The 22,032-nt window shown below is 48.4% G+C and overlaps 8 protein-coding genes across 8 annotated transcripts; 5 read left to right on the forward strand and 3 right to left on the reverse strand.

Moving 5' to 3' along the window:
* Window positions 1-3,030: 3,030 nt before the first annotated feature.
* F9C07_11154 (putative transcription factor) lies at window positions 3,031-5,336 on the forward strand (the record flags this gene model as incomplete). Its single annotated transcript, XM_041289164.1, has 2 exons — window positions 3,031-4,093; window positions 4,159-5,336. 2 exons carry the CDS (start codon window positions 3,031-3,033, stop codon window positions 5,334-5,336), a joined length of 2,241 nt encoding a protein of 746 aa, XP_041140019.1.
* A 713-nt stretch (window positions 5,337-6,049) lies between these two features.
* On the reverse strand, window positions 6,050-7,586 carry F9C07_11155 (adenine-N(1)--methyltransferase; the record flags this gene model as incomplete). The annotated part of the gene is made up of 3 exons (XM_041289175.1): window positions 6,050-7,045; window positions 7,113-7,411; window positions 7,481-7,586. 3 exons carry the CDS (start codon window positions 7,584-7,586, stop codon window positions 6,050-6,052), a joined length of 1,401 nt encoding a protein of 466 aa, XP_041140018.1.
* A 572-nt stretch (window positions 7,587-8,158) lies between these two features.
* F9C07_11156 (putative phosphoserine phosphatase) lies at window positions 8,159-9,133 on the forward strand (the record flags this gene model as incomplete). The annotated part of the gene is made up of 4 exons (XM_041289163.1): window positions 8,159-8,260; window positions 8,317-8,393; window positions 8,456-8,907; window positions 8,976-9,133. The coding sequence occupies 4 exons, from the start codon at window positions 8,159-8,161 to the stop codon at window positions 9,131-9,133; spliced, it is 789 nt and encodes a 262-aa protein (XP_041140017.1).
* Window positions 9,134-9,658: 525 nt separating this feature from the next.
* F9C07_11157 (Metallo-dependent phosphatase-like protein) lies at window positions 9,659-11,356 on the forward strand (the record flags this gene model as incomplete). The annotated part of the gene is made up of 2 exons (XM_041289162.2): window positions 9,659-11,043; window positions 11,101-11,356. Coding segments are annotated over 2 exons (1,641 nt in total), but the record flags the coding sequence as incomplete, so codon positions are not given.
* A 64-nt stretch (window positions 11,357-11,420) lies between these two features.
* On the reverse strand, window positions 11,421-13,484 carry F9C07_1155019 (uncharacterized protein). Its single transcript, XM_041289165.2, has 3 exons — window positions 12,924-13,484; window positions 12,357-12,754; window positions 11,421-12,278 (listed from the first exon to the last, which is right to left on the reverse strand). The coding sequence occupies exons 1-3, from the start codon at window positions 13,212-13,214 to the stop codon at window positions 11,795-11,797; spliced, it is 1,173 nt and encodes a 390-aa protein (XP_041140015.1). The 5' UTR covers window positions 13,215-13,484; the 3' UTR covers window positions 11,421-11,794.
* Window positions 13,485-14,263: 779 nt separating this feature from the next.
* Window positions 14,264-15,322, forward strand: F9C07_11159 (uncharacterized protein; the record flags this gene model as incomplete). Its single annotated transcript, XM_041289161.1, has 3 exons — window positions 14,264-14,499; window positions 14,570-14,869; window positions 14,938-15,322. The coding sequence occupies 3 exons, from the start codon at window positions 14,264-14,266 to the stop codon at window positions 15,320-15,322; spliced, it is 921 nt and encodes a 306-aa protein (XP_041140014.1).
* A 570-nt stretch (window positions 15,323-15,892) lies between these two features.
* On the reverse strand, window positions 15,893-17,142 carry lreB (uncharacterized protein; the record flags this gene model as incomplete). The annotated part of the gene is made up of 2 exons (XM_041289155.2): window positions 15,893-15,936; window positions 16,005-17,142. The coding sequence occupies 2 exons, from the start codon at window positions 17,140-17,142 to the stop codon at window positions 15,893-15,895; spliced, it is 1,182 nt and encodes a 393-aa protein (XP_041140013.2).
* Window positions 17,143-17,860: 718 nt separating this feature from the next.
* Window positions 17,861-21,959, forward strand: F9C07_11161 (AAA domain-containing protein; the record flags this gene model as incomplete). Its single annotated transcript, XM_071507561.1, has 3 exons — window positions 17,861-17,916; window positions 17,980-18,070; window positions 18,126-21,959. 3 exons carry the CDS (start codon window positions 17,861-17,863, stop codon window positions 21,957-21,959), a joined length of 3,981 nt encoding a protein of 1,326 aa, XP_071366078.1.
* Between the last annotated feature and the right edge of the window lie 73 nt (window positions 21,960-22,032).

A 22,032-nucleotide genomic window follows, 5' to 3' on the forward strand; every position in this document is an offset into this window, starting at 1 on the left:
GGCAAGAAAAAAAGAGCATCGTGACAGGAAACCACGGCCAAGTCCCGTCCCACGACCCCTAAAAGCGGCCTGTCCACTCCACTACGAACGGAGCCTACTTAATAGTACTACTCTATATTGGGCTACGGAAGGTCTCGGTCTCGCATTCTTCTGCCTTATGATTTCTTCCGTGGCGGTCAACCGATGCAAACACCGGTTCTTGACTGACTGGTCTCTCTTCTTTTTTTTTTTTTTTTTTTTTGTTGTCTTGATCTTGCCTCACACCATGGATACAACTGTTACAGACGGAGAAGAGCGATACTCCGCCCACTAGTGGCGGAAATCCTGCATAATGCCTTCCTGCAAAGCCGGGCACCCACCCCGCCACCGCCGCCGTACGGATGGATCACCGGGTGTCTTGTTGTTTACGACCTAGTAGCTCATCTTTCGTTTCAGCTCTCAAGCCCCCCCTTGGTCTGTGATCAGTCTTAAAGTTCACGGAGTACATCTGTCAGGGTCATGCGCGTGAGAGTTCAAGAATTGATGATCGGAGAATCAGTTTGAAAATCGGTCGCAGTGGAACCATCGCACCAACCCGAAATTTTTGAACTGGACACCCAACCACCGTTGAGGTCTGGAAGCTAACGTAGGTACAGACTTTGATAGTGGCCACTAACTAATTCCAGCTACTTTGATTAGTTGTGGAGAATTCGGTAGAATAAGAGAGGGAAAGAAAAGTCAATCAAAAATAGAAAGAAGGAAGCAATAGGCGAACAATTTCCTTTTCTTTTTTCGTGCAAGTTTAAAAGGATGTTCGTACTTCTGACCTAATGATTCCACCATGCTGATGCAAAGAGGTTCTAGAATATAGAGCCCTAAAATTCAAAAATTTGGTTAGTGTTTGCGACGCTCAAGAACGGCTAAAGTGACACGGAGGAGCAATCGATGACAACATTCCCCATACGCCGGATGCTCCTCATTGGATTTCCACCGTATGGGGAATCTCGGGTGGCGGTCCGGTCTGGGAACAAATGCGATGCACGTGCTGGCACGGGTCACGGGGTGGCCTGAGGCCCTAGGTACTTTGGCATTGGGTATCGAGGCAAGGCTAAATCACGTTGTTGTTTCAGACAGAGAAGTACTAGGGAACTGAGGGGCAGGTTCAACTTTCAACACGGCCTTGTCCTCAATTGACTTTCTAAAAGCCGCCAAAGGAAAAACAAGAGTTCTGCAATACTTGCAACCCTCTGCCATTTCTTGGCATCAAGCTATCGTTCTTAACTCAGCACTAGGCTCTCCTGAGTGCGGCAGGACAAGGGTGGGGAGACAGATATAGTCTACATCTGCTAAATTTGTTCTTATTTGACATCTAAGAGGGTAGATTGTGTGTGACCAAGAAGCTCCAGCATGAGTAACTGCGGAGGAATTATTGACATCTAGAGAGATGATAATGGCTTGATTTAAGGAGGAAATTAGTGTGGTGGTTGTGTTGCAATGTGAAGCACTTGGGGATGATAGCCAGCAAGACTTGCATCCTTTTCCCGATATATATAGATAGATAGATAGGCATACTTCGATATTTGGGCCTACTTGAGATTGATCTTAGTCAATCGTTACCCCCGAGTATACAGTATTCCTTACTGTTATGTTGGTATACAGCTAAGGATACCTCCAGCGTTAGAATACCCATATAGGTCATCAGGTGATTGTGGAACCATTTCAAACTCAACCGCATTTGCAGGTTGACTATCAGCCATCTGCTTGTGACATGAATGCAGGAACATGAGGCACGCTAAATATAGACTGAAATTTGGGATATCTGTCATTCAAGAAATAAAGGACAACCCAATCTCAAAACTACCACCACGATCAACAAAGGATGGACCGTTTCATTGGGCATTGGAACCAAGTCAGCGTTGAGTCTTGCTGATTTGGCTGCATATTTTGAAAGGAGAGGTCACACAATATGGTTGCAGTTGACTCCATCCTTTGTTTGGAGACGGAGACCAAAACACCATGCTTCATTATAGTCCCCACTAGTATGTGTTAGTTGGTTAAACCTACATTTGTCTTATTTGTTTTAAAATCTTGCGTGACTAGGGATGCATTGTAGTATTAACTTGAAAGGTAGAGCTGGTTGGGCAGAAAGGGTACATTTGGGGGTCGACGCAGCTGATAGCTAGCTATGAAGCCCGTTCCACCCAACTATTGGGGTTGAAGTGGATAATCGAGGTAAACACTCCCATATTCCGTAGTAGGGTCCATGGAAGCGGGGACAACAAAGGTCATTGTTCAGTGATGTATTCTGGGAATGATTACGGAGTAGAACAACCATAGATGCCATGGAAGAGGGACTCGTAGAAGAAAGTCTGCTGGTTCGTAGGAGCTATATAGGTTAGTGGACCTTTACTGATCCCCAGGGTGAGTTTGGCTGAAAGCGACAGTCGAGAGAAGAAAACAAAATCCGGGCGTCTTGAAAGCGGTCTTGGCTGATCGGCGGCGGCGAATCACGCCCTCGGATGCCGGGCCACGTGATCTCAGCGACTCCCGCCTTGGATGCAAAGCACTTCGCAGCGTCAAAGCGATGAGGAACTCATCTCCACAAGCCTTTGGCGCCTCAGTTACATCTGTTCACCGATTTCTACGTGCCGTTCGTCAGATCTATTCAACCTCATTGTCCTTGGGGTCGCTGTTTAACTCCGCTCCAGACTTCTCGCTAGACCGCCTCCCCCACTTGTTGCTGTGACTCGCTCGTCCGACGCCGGCCCCTATCGTTCGACCGTACGTCACCTGTTAGGCTTCAAGACCTTCAGTTGCGACTGAAATTGACAGCAGACAATCTTGTAGTGAAATTGCTGCGGTCGTGATTTCCAGACACCTTGATTCGGGGCGGTTCCGCTTCAGGACCCCATGTTGAAGAGAAGGAGAGAACGAACCCGGTCCCCGACTCCTCTCTCTCCTGCCACTGCTCTGTCTCCAGCGTCGCTGACCCTCACTTTCTCCGAAACTCCCCCTCAAGCAAATAACTCACGGTCTCATCTGCCACGGTAAATGGCAGATGGTACCTACAGGTTCCAGCAGCCTGGGGCCGGGCAGTTCTTCTTTCAAACGCAACAACAACAACCTTCTCATCAACGACACCTTGTCCGGAACGGGACGAATTCTCCGACTGCAAGACTGAAATTTAGTCACGACACACCATCACCTTCACGATCTCCTCCCCTTGGCCAAGCAGCTGCGCTCAATCCATTCACTATGTACAGTCAGACACACCAAGGGCAGCATGTCCTGATGAATGGCGGCCAGGCTCACCAACGCTTCGGCATGCAGATGCCGAAGTTTCAATCCCAGAGTCACCATCCTCACCCTGCACAGCAAGCTCATCATCATACACACCACAACCAAGCCTCCCACAATATTAACCACCAGCACAACTTCTCCAGTGGGGCGTTGGCTGCCGCTACTCCTCACTTTACCCCGAGCCACATGCAGAATGGGGCTCATGCTAACGTTGACGAAGATATCGATGAATCTATGAATGAACATTGGCAACAACAGCTTCAGCTGGCCGCTGAATCGCGGCAGGCGAGTTCCCCGCATTACTATGCCCGGGCCGTCGCTCAACAGACAAAGGGCATCCAAATCGCTCCCAGTCAGCCTGAACCCCAGGAGAACGGAGGTGATGTGAAGAATGGGCTGACGAAAGTAAAAGCATCCCCGAGGCAGGGCTGGTATGCCCTCGATTTCGGCGGACAAGGCCTCCGGGCACTCTCCACGTCTTTGTTCAGTTACGATTTCCTGAAAGAGCTGTACCTAAACCACAACAAACTCAAGGCGCTGCCTCAGACAATTGGCCAGCTGCGGAAACTGGAGCATCTGGACCTCTCGGGCAATGACCTCACCGAGCTTCCCGAGGAGATTGGCATGCTTACGAGCCTGAAGAAGCTTTACTTGTTCGATAACAATATCCGTACGCTCCCTTACGAAATGGGATACCTCTACCGGTTGGACACTTTGGGAATTGAAGGCAACCCATTGAACGATATTTTGAAGTCTCAAATTATGAAGGAGGGTACCAGAGCTCTGATTAAGTATCTGAGGGAAGAAATGCCAGGTTAGTGAACCCAACTAACTATCCTAATGGAGGCCTTTTGATTTATGCTAATAAATGTACCTTAGAAAACCCCCCTCCTCCGGACAGAGATTGGGTTATTCTTGACGAGACTGCGGGCACCTCCACTGAAAAGATCACCGTCCTTTCCTATAACGCACTGTGCGATTCATCTGCAACACAGTCCCACTTCGGATATACTCCTTCTCGTGCCCTGTCATGGGAATTCAGAAGAGATGTCATCCTTAGCGAGCTAAGGTCTCATGACTCGGATATCGTTTGTCTTCAAGAAGTAGATCAAGGTAGTTACAACGGTTATTTCAGAGAACAATTGGCCTACAACGGCTACAAGGGTGTATATTGGCCTCGAGGAAGAGCCATGGGTATGCAGGAGGAAGAAGCCAAGTCTGTTGATGGCTGTGCTACCTTCTTCAAGGGGACCAAGTTCATTCTTCTTGACAAGCAGATGATCAACTTTGGCCAAACAGCGGTACGGAGACCTGATGCCAAGGGCCAAGATGACATATACAACAGATTATGGCAAAAGGATCACATTGCAGTTGTTGTATTCCTTGAAAACAGGCTAACGGGCTCGCGGTTCATCGTTGTGAACGCCCATCTCTATTGGGACCCTGCCTTCAAGGATGTCAAGTTGATCCAGACAGCTATTTTGATGGAAGAGATCACGAAGCTCTCCGAGACGTACGCGAAATGGCCTGCGTGCACCGACAAAACGGCGTTCCGCTTTTCAGAAGCGGAAGGTGGTGAAGCACAAACTCCACCGGAACCTGCTCCATCCATGGAGTATAGCAGTGGCGATCAAATTCCTCTTTTCATGTGTGGAGATTTCAACTCATCGCCTGGGTCAGCGGCGTACAATCTGATTGCGAACGGACGGCTAACGGAAGAGCATCCGGATCTCGAGAAGCGACTTTATGGAAACTTGAGCCGGGTTGGTATGACCCACCCGTTCAAGCTGAAATCCGCATACAACTCGATCGGCGAGTTGAGTTTCACGAACTATACACCTGATTTTAAGGATATTCTGGACTATATCTGGTTTACATCGAATACGCTTCATGTTTCGGCGTTACTCGGCGAGGTGGACAAGGACTATCTGCAGAAAGTTCCCGGGTTCCCTAACTTTCATTTTCCTAGTGATCATATCGCATTATTTGCGGAGTTTGTTGTTAAAGGGAAAAAGGGAAAGGTTGTGGAGGCGGATTTTGGACCGCAACGGAATTGAGGGATGGTGCATGCTGAATCTTACGAGACTGGTGTTTGCGTAGCCGGTTTATCTTGTTATCTCGGAATCTTTGGGGGTTTTCGCGTGTCTGTGGTGTTCGTCTACTGCTTTTGCTTTTCTCATTTCCTCTTTTAACATTCTTCTGAGTCTTATTTGTTCTCATTGCTGTCGCCAGAGTGCGTTCGTGCAATTGAACCTGCGTATCATTTTCTTGGAAAGTAGCTTTCAACGGCGCGGCAGTTTCATATCTTTCTCATTACATGTGCTAGGATCTTACTCTTTCCCTCATGTTGAATTTCTACTCACATCTGTGGCTTTTTCTTCCATACTTGGTGTTGAGGGGCTGAAGGTCACCTGGCTTGGAGTAGTTGGGTCATGAAGACGTTTCTCTGCTTTGCTATGATTTTTTCTTAGGCGAATGGGGGTCTTATCTTTGGTCGCTTGTTTTCATATAGCCCTGAGGTCTTACACAGCGTGTCCAGGTGAGTAGAGGATGGCTATAAGTGTACTATGGATGCTCGATGTCGAGGTAAATTTTCTTGATATATTAAACCGTGGCTCATTTTATACTCGGACTATCGCTAGCAGTCAAGCACAGAGAGAAGAGTTCTTGTTAAAAGGTAGTAGATGTATCTATCGATCTATACATGAGTCTTTGATATAGTACAGTAGTGGTTGGTGTTACAGATGGGGGTATCCAAACTAAAAGCGATTCACTGTTTCTGGGAATCCTCTATGCGTCTCCATATTCCAACAAACCCTCCGCCCACTATACGTGATCCGACCTTCGGCCGGCAAACAAGCACACTATCTTCTTCCTTGGGCGCTTCCTCAGGGACAGAGACGCTCTCCACGGAACCTTCGTCAAGAGTCTCCCGATCCTGCTGAACAGCTCCTTCGCTCGGTTCAGAGGACTCATTCCACGACGAGGGATCCGCACGAGACTTCTTCACCGCAAAGCGGACGTCCCATTGACGTCCGCTACTGATGCCGGGACCGAGCTCAACGACCTTCTCCAGGATGAATGGCAACTTCTGCCGACGGATCAGATTCACGCAATCACCGATCTGGGTGATACTGGGCATGAAGACAGCGAGCACGCCGTTCTCTTTCAGGATCGGGGCCACGTGGGGAATGCGCTGGTGTGAGGCTGGCATATCCAGGATCGCATATGAGAGGAACGGGTCCGCCGTTTTCTGTGTTAGGGGTAGAAGGCTAGTTGGCGTGCGGAGTCGTTTCTGCTCTGCTATCCATTTCTCGACGTGGCCTACGTAGAAATCGACGTTGCCTGCGTAGAGACCCCGTCGGAAGCCGCGGACGGTTTTCTCGGCGTGGGCGGAGAACTTTGGAGACACGTCCACGGTGTGGATTATGGCTCTGCGTTGAGTGCGCCAGGCGTCCCATTGTTGTTGGGCTGGGTCAATCGGTGTCTCGTTAGTGGGTGCGCTTTCTTTGTTCTTTTCTTCTGGTTCCTCGTCCGGTCGTATGGGTCGGCCTTGGAGGTATTGGATCTGGGATTGAGCTGGTAGCGGCGGGGGTGTTGAGTTTGCGGCTTGGATTGCGCGCGCCAGGTGCAGTGTTAGGGAACCATGGCCGGTGCCGGACTCGAGGATTTCGAGAGGCTGTTGAGTGCGTTCTTCTCCTTCTGCTGGAGGTGCTACATGGATATCAAGTAGGGAGACGATGAGATTGGCGTCCGCGGCGTAGATCTACCGGCACAGTATTAATCATCTGGGTAGCGGTGGAGTTGTCAATGGCGAAGAATCGCATTCATACCGGTGTTACCAAGCGAGGCGTCAGGGCGACATATTCGTCCAGTGTAGGAAGTGTGAGTCGATATTCGGGGCCTGTACTCGGGTGGGAAGCGATGTTAGGCAAGGTTCGACTTTTCCTTTCATGTCCCTTTGGGCAATTGAGATTATGCTGACCTTTCTGTGCCTGAATTCGCTCGCGCACTCGCCGACCGATGATGTTGTTGTGCTCTAGGTACCCACGCCGGAGGTCTGTTTTCTGACCCTGTCGCAGGGGTTTCGTTAACGATGGGGTTTTGCCATGGACAATGGCTCGGTCTCCCTCTAATCATTCAAATTTGGTTATTAATGATGAACGTAACAATGCGACGGAACCGGGGAGAAGAAGCATACCTCGAAAGAAGGAGAAGTCTGTATCGATAGACCTACGGAACGCAGTGACTGGCTTGGGCGAAGTCAGTCCCAAGGCTCGCCGCAGCGACTGAAGCATACGAGCCATTCAATCTCAATTGAATTCAATGGCTGTATGACGTGGGAAGATCTTATCGACTTGGATCTGATGTTTCTCGGAATTAGTCTTCGGTTCGGCTAAAAGTGAAGGGACCTTCCTAAAAAAAAAAAAAAAAAAAAAAAAAAAAGCCGGGACCCATACTGAGATAGTGTGATATCAGATTTAATATTAGTACATCAACGGGTAAATTTCTCTCATTTTTACTCCGTAAGTACTCCGCATAATTCCCAGAAATTGGTTTAGTGCGGTTTGCTCCGTACTAAATAATAGTCAACCGCCGCTCAGGCACCACATTGGTTCAATCAGGCAACTTTAAACACTATTGAATGATGGATGGCTGAACTACTAAACAGATCGAGTATAGCCACTTCGCGGGGTTCTTTCTCCTCTTCACCGGTGGGATGTCAATGAATGCCGCTTCCTTTTAGCTTTACTCCCATTTCTGACTTTTTTGGTTTTTAGAATTTTTTTTATATCCACCTACTCACTTGTTCTCTGTTTTCACCGTCATTTCTCTTAAACAGCTTTGCTCCGTCTAATCACTCCCATACAACGACACCATGAGCGCTTCCAATCTCCCTTATATGAAGACTAACCCCAAGATCATCTTCTTCACGGACTTTGACGGAACCATTACACTTCAAGATAGCAATGACTTCTTGGTACTCGCCTTCCTAGAACTAGTTACAGGACTCCTGACTAATTGACCTTGGCCTAGACTGACAACCTCGGTTATGGACAAGAAAAACGTCGTCAAGGGAACCTTGACGTCTTGGAGAACAAAGTTAGCTTTCGGTAAGTATCACAGTATAGGTAATCTCCTCGAGACACAGTCTATTAACCCTATCTGCTGTTAGTGATGCCTTCCGCGACATGCTAGACAGCGTCAAGGTTCCCTTCAATGAGTGCATCGAGCAGCTTAAGAAGAACATGCAGCTCGATCCATACTTTGTCGAATTCTACCACTGGTCCAAGGAAAACAACGTGCCAATTGTAGTATTGTCATCCGGTATGACCCCGGTCATTAGCGCCCTGTTCGAAACTCTGCTAGGACATAAGCCCGATGACCACCTTGTTATTGTCGCCAACGATGTGGAAAGCCGCGATGGCAAGGATATCAACACCGAGGGCGGCTGGCAGATTAAGTATCACGATGATAGCCATTTTGGTCACGACAAATCGCTGGAGATTAAGCCCTATGCCGCTCTGCCGGACAACGTACGCCCAACCCTATTGTATGCGGGAGACGGCGTCTCGGACTTGTCGGCTGCTTCGGAGACCGATCTTTTGTTTGCTAAGAAAGGAAGGGGTGCGTGTTTTTCCTGGGGTTTTCTCTATTGCTTTTTCCCTCCTCTCCAGTGAGCTGACTATTTCTAGATCTGGTGACCTACTGCGAGCGTCAAGGAACACCCTTCACCATCTTTGAGAGCTGGTCCTCAATCCTCGCCACAACTAAAGACATCCTGAGCGGCAAGGTCACGATCAAGAAGGTGGCCCAGGAAGGACTCGAAACCATCCAGAAGGAGGGAAACTAAAGTTAGACATCTGCCAGTGCTAACGGCGAGGCCGGTGGGTTTATAAATAAAAGATAGAGAGAGAGAGCCCAATAGATCCTAAATAGTAAACACATGATACATAGTGAGCACCCTGATTCATAGTAATTTCCTGATACTAATAGACTTCTGGCCACTGATGACAGGCCCATGGACCCACAAGGCTCGATCGGCCCAGTCACGGTGGGCGTGACCGCCTTCTAGACTTGGCGGGATTTGCGGCGACCTTCAAAATACGGGGGAATTTCGGGTCCAGCTGAATTGCTTTATCCTCCATTTCACGGCCCCTTGAGATGACCTAGTGTTAGGTCTTCTCTGTGGCGAGCCCCAACTCTTCTTTTGCGGCTTGCTGTACTTCATCATGCTTCAGCGCTCGGCAGTTTTTCATCGATTTGGAACTTGCCAGGGGTTTTCACTACCAACATGACACGCCGATTTGTATGGTCCCTCATATAGTTTTCTATAGCTTGTGTGCGATTTCTGGGTGTCTAACTTGTCATCTAATAGGTTCGCGCGGGTGTACAACTCGCAATATTTGCTCTTTGTATACTGGTTTTCGTCGTAACTCTAGATAACCGGTTTCGCGTCCTACCTGCCGCTATTCATGGCCACCTCCCTTCGCACTATTCTGGACTCGTCGTTACGGATGTGACCATAAAAACGTGCTCGCATATCAATCCCTTCTCCAAATGCAAACCTACCTCGCAATCATGGACACAAGTCGACAAAGATCTTTACTTGCGCACTGGTTGGACGTCCACCGCCTTTGTCCAATTTGAGCGGAAAAAGGAGGAGGATCTACTTCCTACGGACAAAGTTGTGATCGATCTGAAGATTAGTCGGCTTGTTCCGGAGACCACTGAGGATACTAAGGATGGGGAGAAAGACGAAGAAACGTGGGAGCCGAGACCAGGTGGCATTTGGCTGAGACGAACAGCCAAGCGCCACGCGAGTGATTCGCAGACTGCGATCACCTTAGTCGATGTCCTTTTCGGTGCCGATGCGGTGGATCCACGGATTGGCTGGGAGGTCAGAGATACGCCGCTGCTGCTGGATAGTCGGACGGAGGAACTGGAAGCTCGTCTCAGTATTCAGAGGGGAGATCCTCAGAAAATGAAAAAACCAGTTCCCAGGATCAATGAACATGGTCGCTTTAAGATCATGCAGCTGGCCGATTTACATTTGAGTACCGGTCTTGGATTGTGCCGTGACCCTATCCCAGCGGAACCTGTTCCGGGCCAGAAGTGTGAGGCCGACCCCCGGACACTTGAGTTTGTGGAGAGGCTCCTGGATGAAGAGAAGCCCGATATGGTGGTCCTTACTGGTGATCAGGTGAATGGCGAAACCTCTAAGGATGCACAAAGTGCGCTTTTCAAGTCCGTCAAGCTGCTTGTGGATCGTAAGATCCCCTACGCAGCTATTTTTGGCAATCATGACGACGAGGGCAATCTCAACCGGTCGGAGCTTATGGCCATATTAGAGCAACTGCCGTATTCAGTGTCGTCGGCTGGCCCCGAGGATATAGACGGTGTTGGTAACTACATCGTCGAGGTTCTTGGCCGTGGTAATAGTGCACACTCAGCTTTGACCCTTTATCTTCTTGATTCGCATTCGTATTCGCCGGATGAACGACAATTCCGAGGTTATGACTGGATCAAGCCCAGCCAGATCCGCTGGTTCCAGAACACTGCCCAAGGCCTTAAGAGGAAACACCATGAGTATACGTACATGCACATGAACATGGCATTCATTCATATTCCACTGCCTGAATACCGTGATCCAAATAACCTGTTCATTGGGAATTGGGACGAACCCCCAACCGCTCCAGGATTTAATTCAGGCTTCAAGGATGCACTCGAAGAGGAGGGTATCCTTTTTGTTAGCTGTGGACAGTAGGTTCAACCTTGTTTTGACCAAAATCTGACGTCTTTGTACTAATGGACTTACAGTGACCACGTCAATGACTACTGCATGCTTAACAATAACAAAGACGAGAAGCCGTCGCTCTGGATGTGCTATGGAGGAGGTGTTGGATTCGGAGGCTATGGAGGCTATAAAGATTATGTCCGGCGTGTGAGGTTCTTTGACTTTGACATGAATGCCGGGCGGGTTATGACATATAAGCGACTTGAATATGGCGAAACAGAGGCTAAGATCGATGAACAGATGATAGTCGACGGTGGTGCCGTGAGAGGATTGTCGTGAAAAGATGTACATTCACAGTGCATTCCACATTCTGGATTTGAAAGGGTAAAAAAAAGAATTATTGTCCCTCATTTACTTTGACTGAGTGATTTACCCTTCTTTACAACATATTGTTATCAATGCCGGCACGCCCTCCGTTTTATTCTGTCCCCCCACTCTTTTACATTCTACTCTTGTGTTGTTTATATTATCTTTGTATAGTGCGAGGACGTCAACATATGCTGGCTCTGGAGGGTGTCGGCTGGGGAGTTTTGATTCGTGGGGAATGGGAGAAGATATCATCAAAAGAATGCTATTTTTTTTTCTTTGCTACTTGCCTATTCATAAAGATCCGCACTGCTATCCATGTTATCAGCAACGCTGTATATGTTTCTCAGGGTCAATGAACCTGTTCAGATATTTCATAGGTGCTCGTATAGCATTTACTATTGATAGATACTACCACCATTTTTCAAAGAAAACACGATCACTCCCGTCCCCCATGAGACCTCGAAGAGCAGCGACAAACTCATCAGTCATGGCAGGCGGACCGCACATATAACAAACCGTCTCCTCAGGCTTGATATCTCCATTCGGGCCGGTAAGCGCAGTACGCAGATCATCCTGACTTACTCTCCGTGAGTGAATACTCAAATCATCGGGCTGATTTAGTAGAAGTGGAGACGATGTATCTCGTAAGCTAGTAATAAACAGATCGAGAGTTATGCGTAACCGATGAGACTGAGACTGGGAATGAATGATTTGACGGAGGCGAGAGAGAAAGAGGATCTGATCCAAGATGGACTCAGGAGATGTGGCAGCCTCCTGGGGTGTTGCTTCTGGGAGTTTAGTGGAATAGAGAAAGTGAATATTAAAAGGGTGGTGTGAAGCTGGGGTTTCGTCGGCATTGTTATTTAAATGTGAAAGGATGGAGATTAAGGGACTGTTTTGGTTAGCATACTGATATTAGAGTATACCGATGTAAATCCCATGCTGCAGTGAGTAGCACTGGGGAACTTACTTGATACCCACTCCCCCAGCGATGAGAACTACGTTCTTGACCTTTTCGAGATCTATCCCGGATGGAGGAGGCCAGACGAAGCTGCCTCCGACTCGGATGCAGAGCTCCTTTCCCAGGATTTCATCTTTGGGTTTCCAGAGCCAGGCGCTGGCGGGATTGGAGAGTGCTTTTTGAACAGCTAGTTCCACGTATGGGTCTCTGCCTCTTGGGTCTACGGGAGGGAGACCTGTTTCCTCATCTTCCACGGCAAGTGACTCTGCTGTGGGCTGTAAAGAGGGGAGGGCTTCAGCATCTGCTGGTGTTGAGGTGATACTAAAGCCCCCGGCGTCGGATATAGACGGGATATGCACATCTAGCCATTGACCAGGAGCGAAGGTAAATGGCTGAGGTTCATCAGACTGTTATGGTGTTAGTATATGCTCCAATAGCATTCTGTATGTATAGTAACTGTGGCTCTTGAGTAACATCCGCAATTTGGTATGACCCAAATATCAACCGGGAAACCGTTGGTAAATCCAGGATAGAACTAATTGATTGGGAAGAAATAATTAATTGAAGATATTATACCTCTTCGTCACTCTGATTTGGCTCCTCTGGAGCTTGCACCCGCGGAGGGATGGCCAAGTGTAGTAGTCGTACGGTAGGATTGACCTCTTCGATATGTGATAGCCGCACATTGTACAGGATATTTTGCCGGGGTTCTGCTGCGGTGCGCAGTTTATGAGGCACCGACGTCTTTTTACTGGCTAGGGAGCTCATATCGTGCCGAATCACCGAGGGACGGCGCTTATGCAACAGGTTGAGGTTGGGTGGTGGCTTATGGAGTTGGCGGCAACGTAAGAGTTGGAGGGGTCGCATGTGGTATGTATGTACCTAGTAGAGAGATATACCCACTTATGAGCGCATTTGGTTTGATTGGTATGTAGCATTTAAGCTCCTCTTTTTTCAATCCCTGTAAAAAATGTGTGATAGAAAACGATGTGGGTTGATGTCGACTGGGGAAGTCAAGTGACATTTACATTTACACTCCATGACGTTTGTTACTAATACATCCGAATACAAACACTTTATCTGGATATCCCATTTCATCCACTCATCCTTCTCATTTACTTCTGAATGTGTCGGAAATGGCCGTTAGAACATTGTGTTTTCAGATGAGGCAAGAATTAAGCACGATTTATGGATACTAGTTTCTTCCCTCCCGCCTGACTTTGTTATGCAGGTGAAATCACAGAAGCACGCTGGCTAATGTTTAGATTCCCCACTCCAGCGCTTTGCTCTCTAACAGGACAGTCTAGGGAAACTATGAATTCCTGCGGCACCATGGACAAATTCACAAACTAACCAGTGATGCCAGTCTGTTGCTCAACCATGCAGATCAATCTCTCCATCACACGGCCTAGTGTGTGACGGCCGGCAGCCAATCTTCCACTTTCGCTATCTTATTGGTGATGAGCACCCGAGCCCCGGCTGGTGTTGGCGCTTCCCTGGCGGCAAGCATTGGCCAGATGCATCTCTGAGAAACAGTCAACTTGCGTTGCTCAAGAGTTTCTTTGCAATTTTGTCGCTGACTCGAGGCGCTAGTGCCCCTCTTCTGACCCTCGCCATGGGCCATAGAGGTCTGCCCTGGCGACCTGGGAGCGCTCTACTCCATATTTACGGCTTCGTCCCGGCTGATCCTCCAAGCCTTCCTCTGATAGTTGTCTTTCTTTTGTCTCTTTGTGCTCTACGTGTTTGGCCGTCCGATGCGACTGAGTTGAATGCCCAGCCAGCCGGTCTGGCCACAGCGTAACTGTTCAAGAACACTAGCTCACAGCGCAAATTATCTATCGAACGTTGTATGCCTCTACTGATCTACCAACTACTGGAACTCGTGTCTTCGCGGAAACAAATATACAACCGCCATCATGGTTTACTTAACACGAAACTGGCGCAAACACAACCTTTTTTATATTCTGATGGCCATTGAGCTTCCCATTACTATTGTCATTCTCACATTCACTGGGATTGCTTCTCACGATCTATACCGGACCAAATTATGGCAAGATGGAGCAGATAATGGCTTCAACAGTTCTCCCGATGAGGTTCTCTATGCTGCTGCGAACCATAGACCCTATAAAGTTCCTATGGTCTGGGGCTCTTTGTATGTATTCATTTTTTGCCCCACAATGTTTAGTTCTCAATCATACGACAATTCACTAACAGCATTATAGCATAACGAACTACAATCTAGTCCTTGGCGTTTTGAGCATCTTCATCTTAATAACCAAACTTCCTGTCCATATCCTGCGGATATTCTACCCGCCTGTGTCAGTATTCGTCCACGTGGGATTGTTCATAGTGTACATCGTGTCGGCCAGCTATCAAGCTGGTTCTGACAAGTCGGATCCTAAGCACCTACAATCAGGCCCACCGTGGTATATTACGAAGTCATGCAGTGTTGCTTCGAATAAAGATAACATCGGCTATTGTCAACAAGCCAAGGCGCTCTTTGGTTTTACTATCATTATCATGTGGGTGGCACCTAACATTATAATGATTCTTTCCCCTTAAACCCTGGTAACTGACATCGTATTCATAGTGTTCTTTATTTCGTCGAAATTATCGTGAGCGTCCACTCCTGCTTCGTGACCAAGGAGGAAAAGGCAGAGCGCGATGAACTCCGCGAAGAAAAGAGAACTATGAAGGAGTACGAAGATATGGTTCTCAGGACCCCCAGAACGTTCCCCATGATGAGCCCCGCGCTGCCTTCAGGGGGTACTACGCAGATGATGCCTACCATGTCGTCACGGAGCCCTGAGTTCAGTACATTCGGACATGGATCGTCAGATCTTCCGCTCCGGGACCATTTCAGCACACCAAACCCTCGTCCGCCAGCACAGCAAGAGTCATCGGAAACCTTGGCACCGGGGAACCAGCCTCAGATGTACTTTCCGCCGCCCCCTAAGAAGGCAGCGAAGGTGTGAATGTACTCGGAAATTTGTAAAAATGTCTTAAAAAAAATCTAATACCCACACGGTCATACGAGGGCCACTTATGTTTCTATTTCACTTCCCCTTTAGCGATCGATTTGCATGAATCGGGTGTTGTTAAAGCCCTCATTGAGGCACTTGCAAGAGGATATCATGAAGACTCACGTATTATGTCTGGGCATTTTCTTTTTGTCGTTTTTCCGACTGTCATTTGTTCATTATACCATTATCGCGAGAAGAGCAGCCGCCACGATTGACTGGCTAGTCGTGCTCAATCCCAATCTGATTGAATACAAAAAAAGATAGTAGACCGGAAGGGAGCCTTATCCATAAATCTCTTGAGTTTCAAAACTTGCACCATGCATAATTCTCTCACAGCACAACTGCTGGAAAGAATCTGCTGTCACCATCGGACAATGCCAAAATATTAACTGCCCACGAAGAAGAAATAGCAGGACGGAGCAAAATGCAGGGGTATCGCCGCAGGAATATGTTTCGCAATGCAGGAACGAGGAGTACAATGTTACAAGTGTTGCTGAGTACACGTAGTGGTGGTGGTGGTGGCTAGATTTGATCTTGCCGTTTCTTTTCCTTCTTGGCCCAGCGTACTGGATATGCTATTAGCTTGACATTTCCGACGAATAGGAAAAGAGGGTGTATTGGACTGCTGACTTACATCCGCATGCATTACACAGAGTCTTGGGTCCCTCAGGCCCTTTTCTCCACTCAGGAGAGTCAGAGGTTCCGCAATCGGTACACATGTATTCACCCTTTTGTCTTTTCTTTCGATCGCTGTCCTGGATGACGCGGGCCTGCTGGTCTAGCTTGGCTGACTCCATATCATAGCGGATGAGGCGACCCTGGCGAACACCAGTACTGAGTCCCTGGGAACGTTCACCATCACCGTAGTGTAGTCCCGTCAACATCTCGATTCCTTCAATATGAGACATGTCCTCCGTCTGGCCCAGTTCATCCGCGGCATTTTCCAGGTACGACCGGGAGTCGGGGTCATCGTTTGTGAGTGTGTCGGATGACTCGTTCTCCTCACCAGACCCAGTGGTATCGCGGAACGATGATTGATTGGAATTGGATCGGCCTGAATGAGAATTGTGGCGGAAACCAGAATCTCCCGTGGAGTCACCGGCATATAACTGTTGTCCTGATGCTAAGTCTTCCTCCTCTTCCTCCCTAAGCTGTGCTATTCTCTGGTTGAGTCGCACGTTCTCGATTTTATGCTCCAGGAATGAGTCGAGTAGCTGAGAGCCCCTCGTGGGATAAGGTCGGCACAGAAGGAAAACGCCAATGCAATCTTCGTTGTGATTTTCGGGACTGTCGTTCGGTTCGGACGTTTTCATATGCGGATGTCCATGTGCTTCCAAAAGGCAAGACGTATTGCTACTGTTGTCTTTCTTGCGAAATCGGAAATGGCAATGCACTGGACGAGTCGTCGTGATACACTCATTCATCTCCTCGGCAAACGTGGTCTTATCATCGTTGTGTATAAAGCGCTCCAAGGCGTTCTGCTGTAGTTGGTTTGCATCGTAGCCGGTGATGGATTTGCAAGATGGCGATGCATACAAGATCTTGCCGTCAGAGCTGAGAAGTAGTAGCATATCTTTCATCTCATTCAACACACGCTGCGGCCAACCCTGTTCATCCGCCGGGTCAGATGGGTTCTGCCCACCCGTATTGCCGGCCGGCGGTGATGGAAGTTTCTGAATCTCTCCTGCAAAAGAATCATGATCCTCGGTCTGCATTCTGTGCTGGTGATTCTGCGTTACCCCACTCTCGTGTTCGGCAGCGGTCCAATCCATCGTTGGCACCAGGGAAACCAACGATGTTTTTGCGGAGAGGAAATATTCTCTCGGACATGAGGAATGGCCACCCGTGGGAATGCAAGATACACGAGCCACTAAGGCTGCGATAGAGCTGTCAATTCCGGTGCTGTATAACAACGCCGGAGGGCCCACTCGCCGCGCCAATGAGATATTGTCCACCGTTTGGCAGGACTGGAACTTCTCGTCCAATGCTGGGCACTCAGGGGGTCCAGGCACTGAGGAGGATTCAATTGGTACCAACCAACTGAAGTCCTTTGGCCATATGTGCGAGAGCCACCATTTCCTATACTGGGTAAGAGGGTACAGTACCTGAGCACATGACGGGCGGCTATCATCTGTCAAAAGTACTTCCTAAATTCAATTTATTTTCCGACTTTAGTCGCATCGCCGCCACGTGATCTCGCGCCGCTTCCCCGCGTCGGCTCTAGTGTCCGTGACGCGCAGCACCAATGCCGAACGCCAAAGTGACCTGATTTTCCGGAACGCTGGTCGTGCAATATCACCAAGGGCACCTAGGAAGAACGAGGTCATTTGAAGGATAACCGAAAGACCTCATACATCTAGCCCAACGTCTATTTCCACACGTGCGGTTGCGCGTCACTCTCAAGATGTGAGTCGGGTGTTGTGGTCCTGTCTCCCGTCTTGCACTGACAAACTGGCAGGTGTAAGTGGTGCGGAGATCGACTGCGGGGCGATGAATCTAATATACTGTCCCATACTAGCGAAGATAGATAAGCTTTCAATTCTGGGGTAAGTGTATTTCCCGAAGGATTCCCGTCACCGATCGCTGATTCATTGTTTGCGTTGCTTTAGGGTTCGCTCCTTCGACAACACCCGTAGCGAAACCATCCAGTTCCACACCCCTCTTACGTTAATCGTCGGTTACAATGGTTCGGGAAAGACAGTACGGAATATCTAGACCAACTGAAGCAGTAACATTTCCACTAATCGGGCCTTAGACGATTATCGAATGTCTCAAATACGCCACCACCGGCGACCTTCCGCCAAACAGCAAGGGCGGCGCCTTCATCCATGACCCGAAATTATGTGGGGAGAAAGAAGTCTTGGCTCAAGTGAAGCTGTCATTCAAGGGCACGTCGGGTGCTAAGATGGTATCTACGCGAAGCCTACAACTCTCCGTGAAGAAAACCACCCGGCAGCAGAAGACGCTAGAAGGCCAACTGCTAATGATCAAAGATGGTGAAAGGACAGCTATCTCTTCAAGAGTTGCGGAGCTGGATCAGATTATGCCTCAGTACCTTGGGGTCTCCAAAGCCATCTTAGATTCTGTAATTTTCTGCCACCAAGACGAGAGCTTGTGGCCTATGAGTGAACCTTCAGTCTTGAAGAAGAAATTCGACGAAATATTCGAAGCGATGAAGTATACAAAAGCTATTGACAATATCAAATCTCTGAGGAAGAAGCAGAACGAGGAACTTGCCAAGTACAAGATCATGGAACAACACGCCAAGGAGGATAAGGAGAAAGCAGACCGAGCAGAAAAGCGATCGATCAAGCTACAACAAGAGATCGAAACCTTACGTGAGGAGACACAACAGCTTTCTCTGGAGATGCGACGTGTCGCTGAGCTAGCCGATAAAGCCTGGCGAGAGTCCGAAAGTTACTCCCAAGTCCTTGGTACTCTAGAAGGAAAGCGTATTGAGGCAAAAAGTATCCAATCAACTATCGACAATCTGAAAAGACACCTGGTCGAGCTTGATGATTCAGACGAATGGTTACAGTCAAACCTGGAACAGTTCGAGTCCAAGCAGCTTCAGTATGAACAGCAAGAGGAGGCTCGAAAGGAGAACTACATGGAGATCAAAGAGCAAATCGAGCGGACACGGCAAAAGCTAGGTGTTAAACAGGCAGAATACGGCAAGTTTGAGAATGATAAAGCCAATTTCGAGAGGCAGGTTGAACGGAGACGAAGGATGACCAAAGAGATCGCACGTAGCAACAATATTCGGGGATTTGACAACATTCAGGACCAGAATGATGTCGATGAATTTATGAGGAAGGTCAGGAAGTTGCTGAAAGATCAGAACCAGACCCTAGACCGGGTCAAGCGGGAGGCACAAGGCGAGCTGCGCGAAGTACAAACTGCTCTGAACGACATTGCACAGCAAAAGTCTGCATTGCAGGAGACCAAGAACGCTGCTAAGCGACAGATAGCCGCGAATGACAAGGAATCAACCACGTATCAAGGAAAGCTTAATGAAATAAACGTGGATGAAGGTGTTCAAGCGGCGCTTGAGGCCAACATCGAAGACATCCAGTCGCATCTGGATCAAGCTAAGGGGCGAGCAAAATCTGCTTCTTGGGACAAAGAGATCCACGACATCAATTCGGAAATTCGAGGCCTTGAAGATGAGAGTTCGCGCTTGAACTCAGAACTCATCGATGCCACTAAACGGGCCGGTGACTTGGCACGATTGGATCATCTAAAGAAAGAGTTGAAGGAGCGGGAGCGCAGCCTGGAAACTATGAAGGGCGCCCACGGCGAACGTCTATCAAAATTCGTCGGTCAAGACTGGAAACCTGATACCCTGGAGCAGGAATTCCAGCATGTGCTGGAAGAGGAATCCAAGCAGGTGTCCCGCGCTGAAAACGAACGAGATGGCGTCAGTAGGGAACTAGAGCAAGTGGAATTCAGACTCAAGAATACCAAGAAGGTTTTAGGCCAACGACAGAAGGCTCTAAAAGAATGCATCGAGGAGATTCGTGAAGCTATCAACGATGAACCCGAAGAATTTCCCGAGGTTCTCAAGCAACGACAAGCACAGCTTGATATTGCAAGAAAAGATGCTGAACAGTATGCTGGGATCGGCGAGTATATGGCAACTTGTCTGGAAACTGTTAAACAGTCGAAGGTGTGTAGGCTGTGCCATCGAGGCTTCAAGAGTGATGCCGAGCTGCAGACCTTCAGAAACAAATTGGAAAATCTGGTTAAGAAGGCTAAAAGAGATGCCGACGACGAGGATGTGAAGAACTTAGAAGAGGATCTTGAGGCTGCACGATCAGCCAGCACTTCCTATGATACATGGTCTCGTTTTCAGCAGACGGAAATCCCGGAGTTGGAAAAGGAAGAGGAGCAATACGTATTGCAGCGTGACGAGCTCCTCAATCAGTTGGAGGACCGCGACAAAATTGTCAGCGAAAAGACTGAAAAGAAAAGAGATGTCGAAGCTCTCGCCAAAACGGTCAACACGATCGTCCGATATGATGGTGAAATTAAATCCATCCGTTCCCAGATACAAGACCTTTCCTCTAAACAACAGGATACTACCTCAGCACGCACGCTCGAGGATATTCAAGAAGAGATAGCAGCTATTGGTGAAAAGTCTAGGGCTTTGAAGAAGAGTTTGTCGAAGCTCACACATGAAAAAGAGCAAACACAGACCGAGATTAACAACCTGGAACTACAGTTAAGAGACGTGAAGAGCAACCTCGACAACGCGAAATTTCAATTAGAAAGAAAGTCCGACCTCCTCGCTCGTATTGAAGAATACAAAAATCTCAACAACCAACAACGAGAAGCAATCGCAAAAGCCGATAGGGATATTGAGGATTTGACTCCTGAGCTTCTCAAGGTTCAAGCTAAGTATGACGATATTAGCCAGCGGGCCGAAGCACGCGAAAGAGAAATGCAACAAACAATCTCTCAGATGTCGGAGAGTGTACATCAGCTCGAGCTGGCAAACGAAGAGATTGATGCATATAATGAGCGGGGAGGTCCGACTCAACTGGAACGCAGTAAGCGCGAACTCGAGAATATCGAGAAGCAGATTGGCCAGCTCGAAGCCGAACAGGCGAATATAACGAAAGAGATCAACAAGATATCTTCCCAGCTGAAGGATAGCGAGAACACCAAGCGTCAATATGCGGATAATCTCACATATCGTCAAGCAACTAGGGCGCTTGACGAGGTCACACAAGAGATCGAACAGTTAGCAGCCCAGAACGCAGAGGTTGATCGGAGCCGGTTCAAGGACGAGTCAGAACGTCGAACCCGCGAACATAACGCACTGGCTGCAAAGCAAGCTGGCAGGATGGGCGAGATGAAATCTAAAGACGATCAACTGATGCAGCTTCTAGCAGACTGGAACACAGATTATAAAGATGCGGCGTCCAAATACAAGGAAGCACACATCAAGGTGGAGACCACGAAAGCTGCGGTGGATGACTTGGCTCGCTACGGAGGAGCCCTGGATAAGGCCATTATGAAATACCATGGCTTAAAGATGGAGGAGATCAATGCCATTGTCGGAGAGCTATGGCAGAAGACCTACCGAGGCACTGACGTTGATACTATCCTTATCCGCTCCGATAATGAAAATGCCAAGGGTAACCGGTCCTATAACTACCGAGTCTGTATGGTCAAGCAGGGAGCGGAAATGGATATGCGTGGACGCTGCAGCGCAGGACAAAAGGTACTCGCAAGTATCATCATCCGCTTGGCTCTCGCAGAGTGCTTTGGTGTCAACTGCGGTCTGATCGCGCTTGACGAGCCGACGACGAATCTTGACCGGGATAATATCCGGTCCTTGGCTGAGTCGCTACATGATATCATTCGCACTCGTCAGGCGCAGAGCAATTTTCAGCTCATTGTTATCACGCACGATGAGGAATTCCTACGCTACATGCAGTGCGGAGACTTCAGCGACTACTACTACCGGGTGTCTCGGAACGAGAAGCAGAAGTCCATCATCGAAAGACAGTCAATCGCAGAGGTAGGCAGAATTCCCAATCGTTTTTTCGACTTTCATGCTAACGGATTGCAGGTTATGTGATTCTCAGCCGAATGGACCGATGGATTGAATTGCTGTGATGTAAAAAGATCTCTATTGGCAGCATCATAATGAG

Source organism: Aspergillus flavus, chromosome 1 (genome assembly GCF_009017415.1).
Source record: "Aspergillus flavus chromosome 1, complete sequence".
Classification (NCBI taxonomy): Eukaryota; Fungi; Ascomycota; class Eurotiomycetes; order Eurotiales; family Aspergillaceae; genus Aspergillus; species Aspergillus flavus.

Bases quoted from the DNA above. Each gene is read 5' to 3' on its own strand.
- F9C07_1155019 (XM_041289165.2), bottom strand. From the start codon at position 13,214: ATGCGACCCCTCCAACTCTTACGTTGCCGCCAACTCCATAAGCCACCA. The intron at 12,755-12,923 runs GTATAATATCTT...ACACCATAACAG, and splicing joins CAAATCAGAGTGACGAAGAG to TCTGATGAACCTCAGCCATT. The intron at 12,279-12,356 runs GTAAGTTCCCCA...TAACCAAAACAG, and splicing joins GCTGGGGGAGTGGGTATCAA to TCCCTTAATCTCCATCCTTT.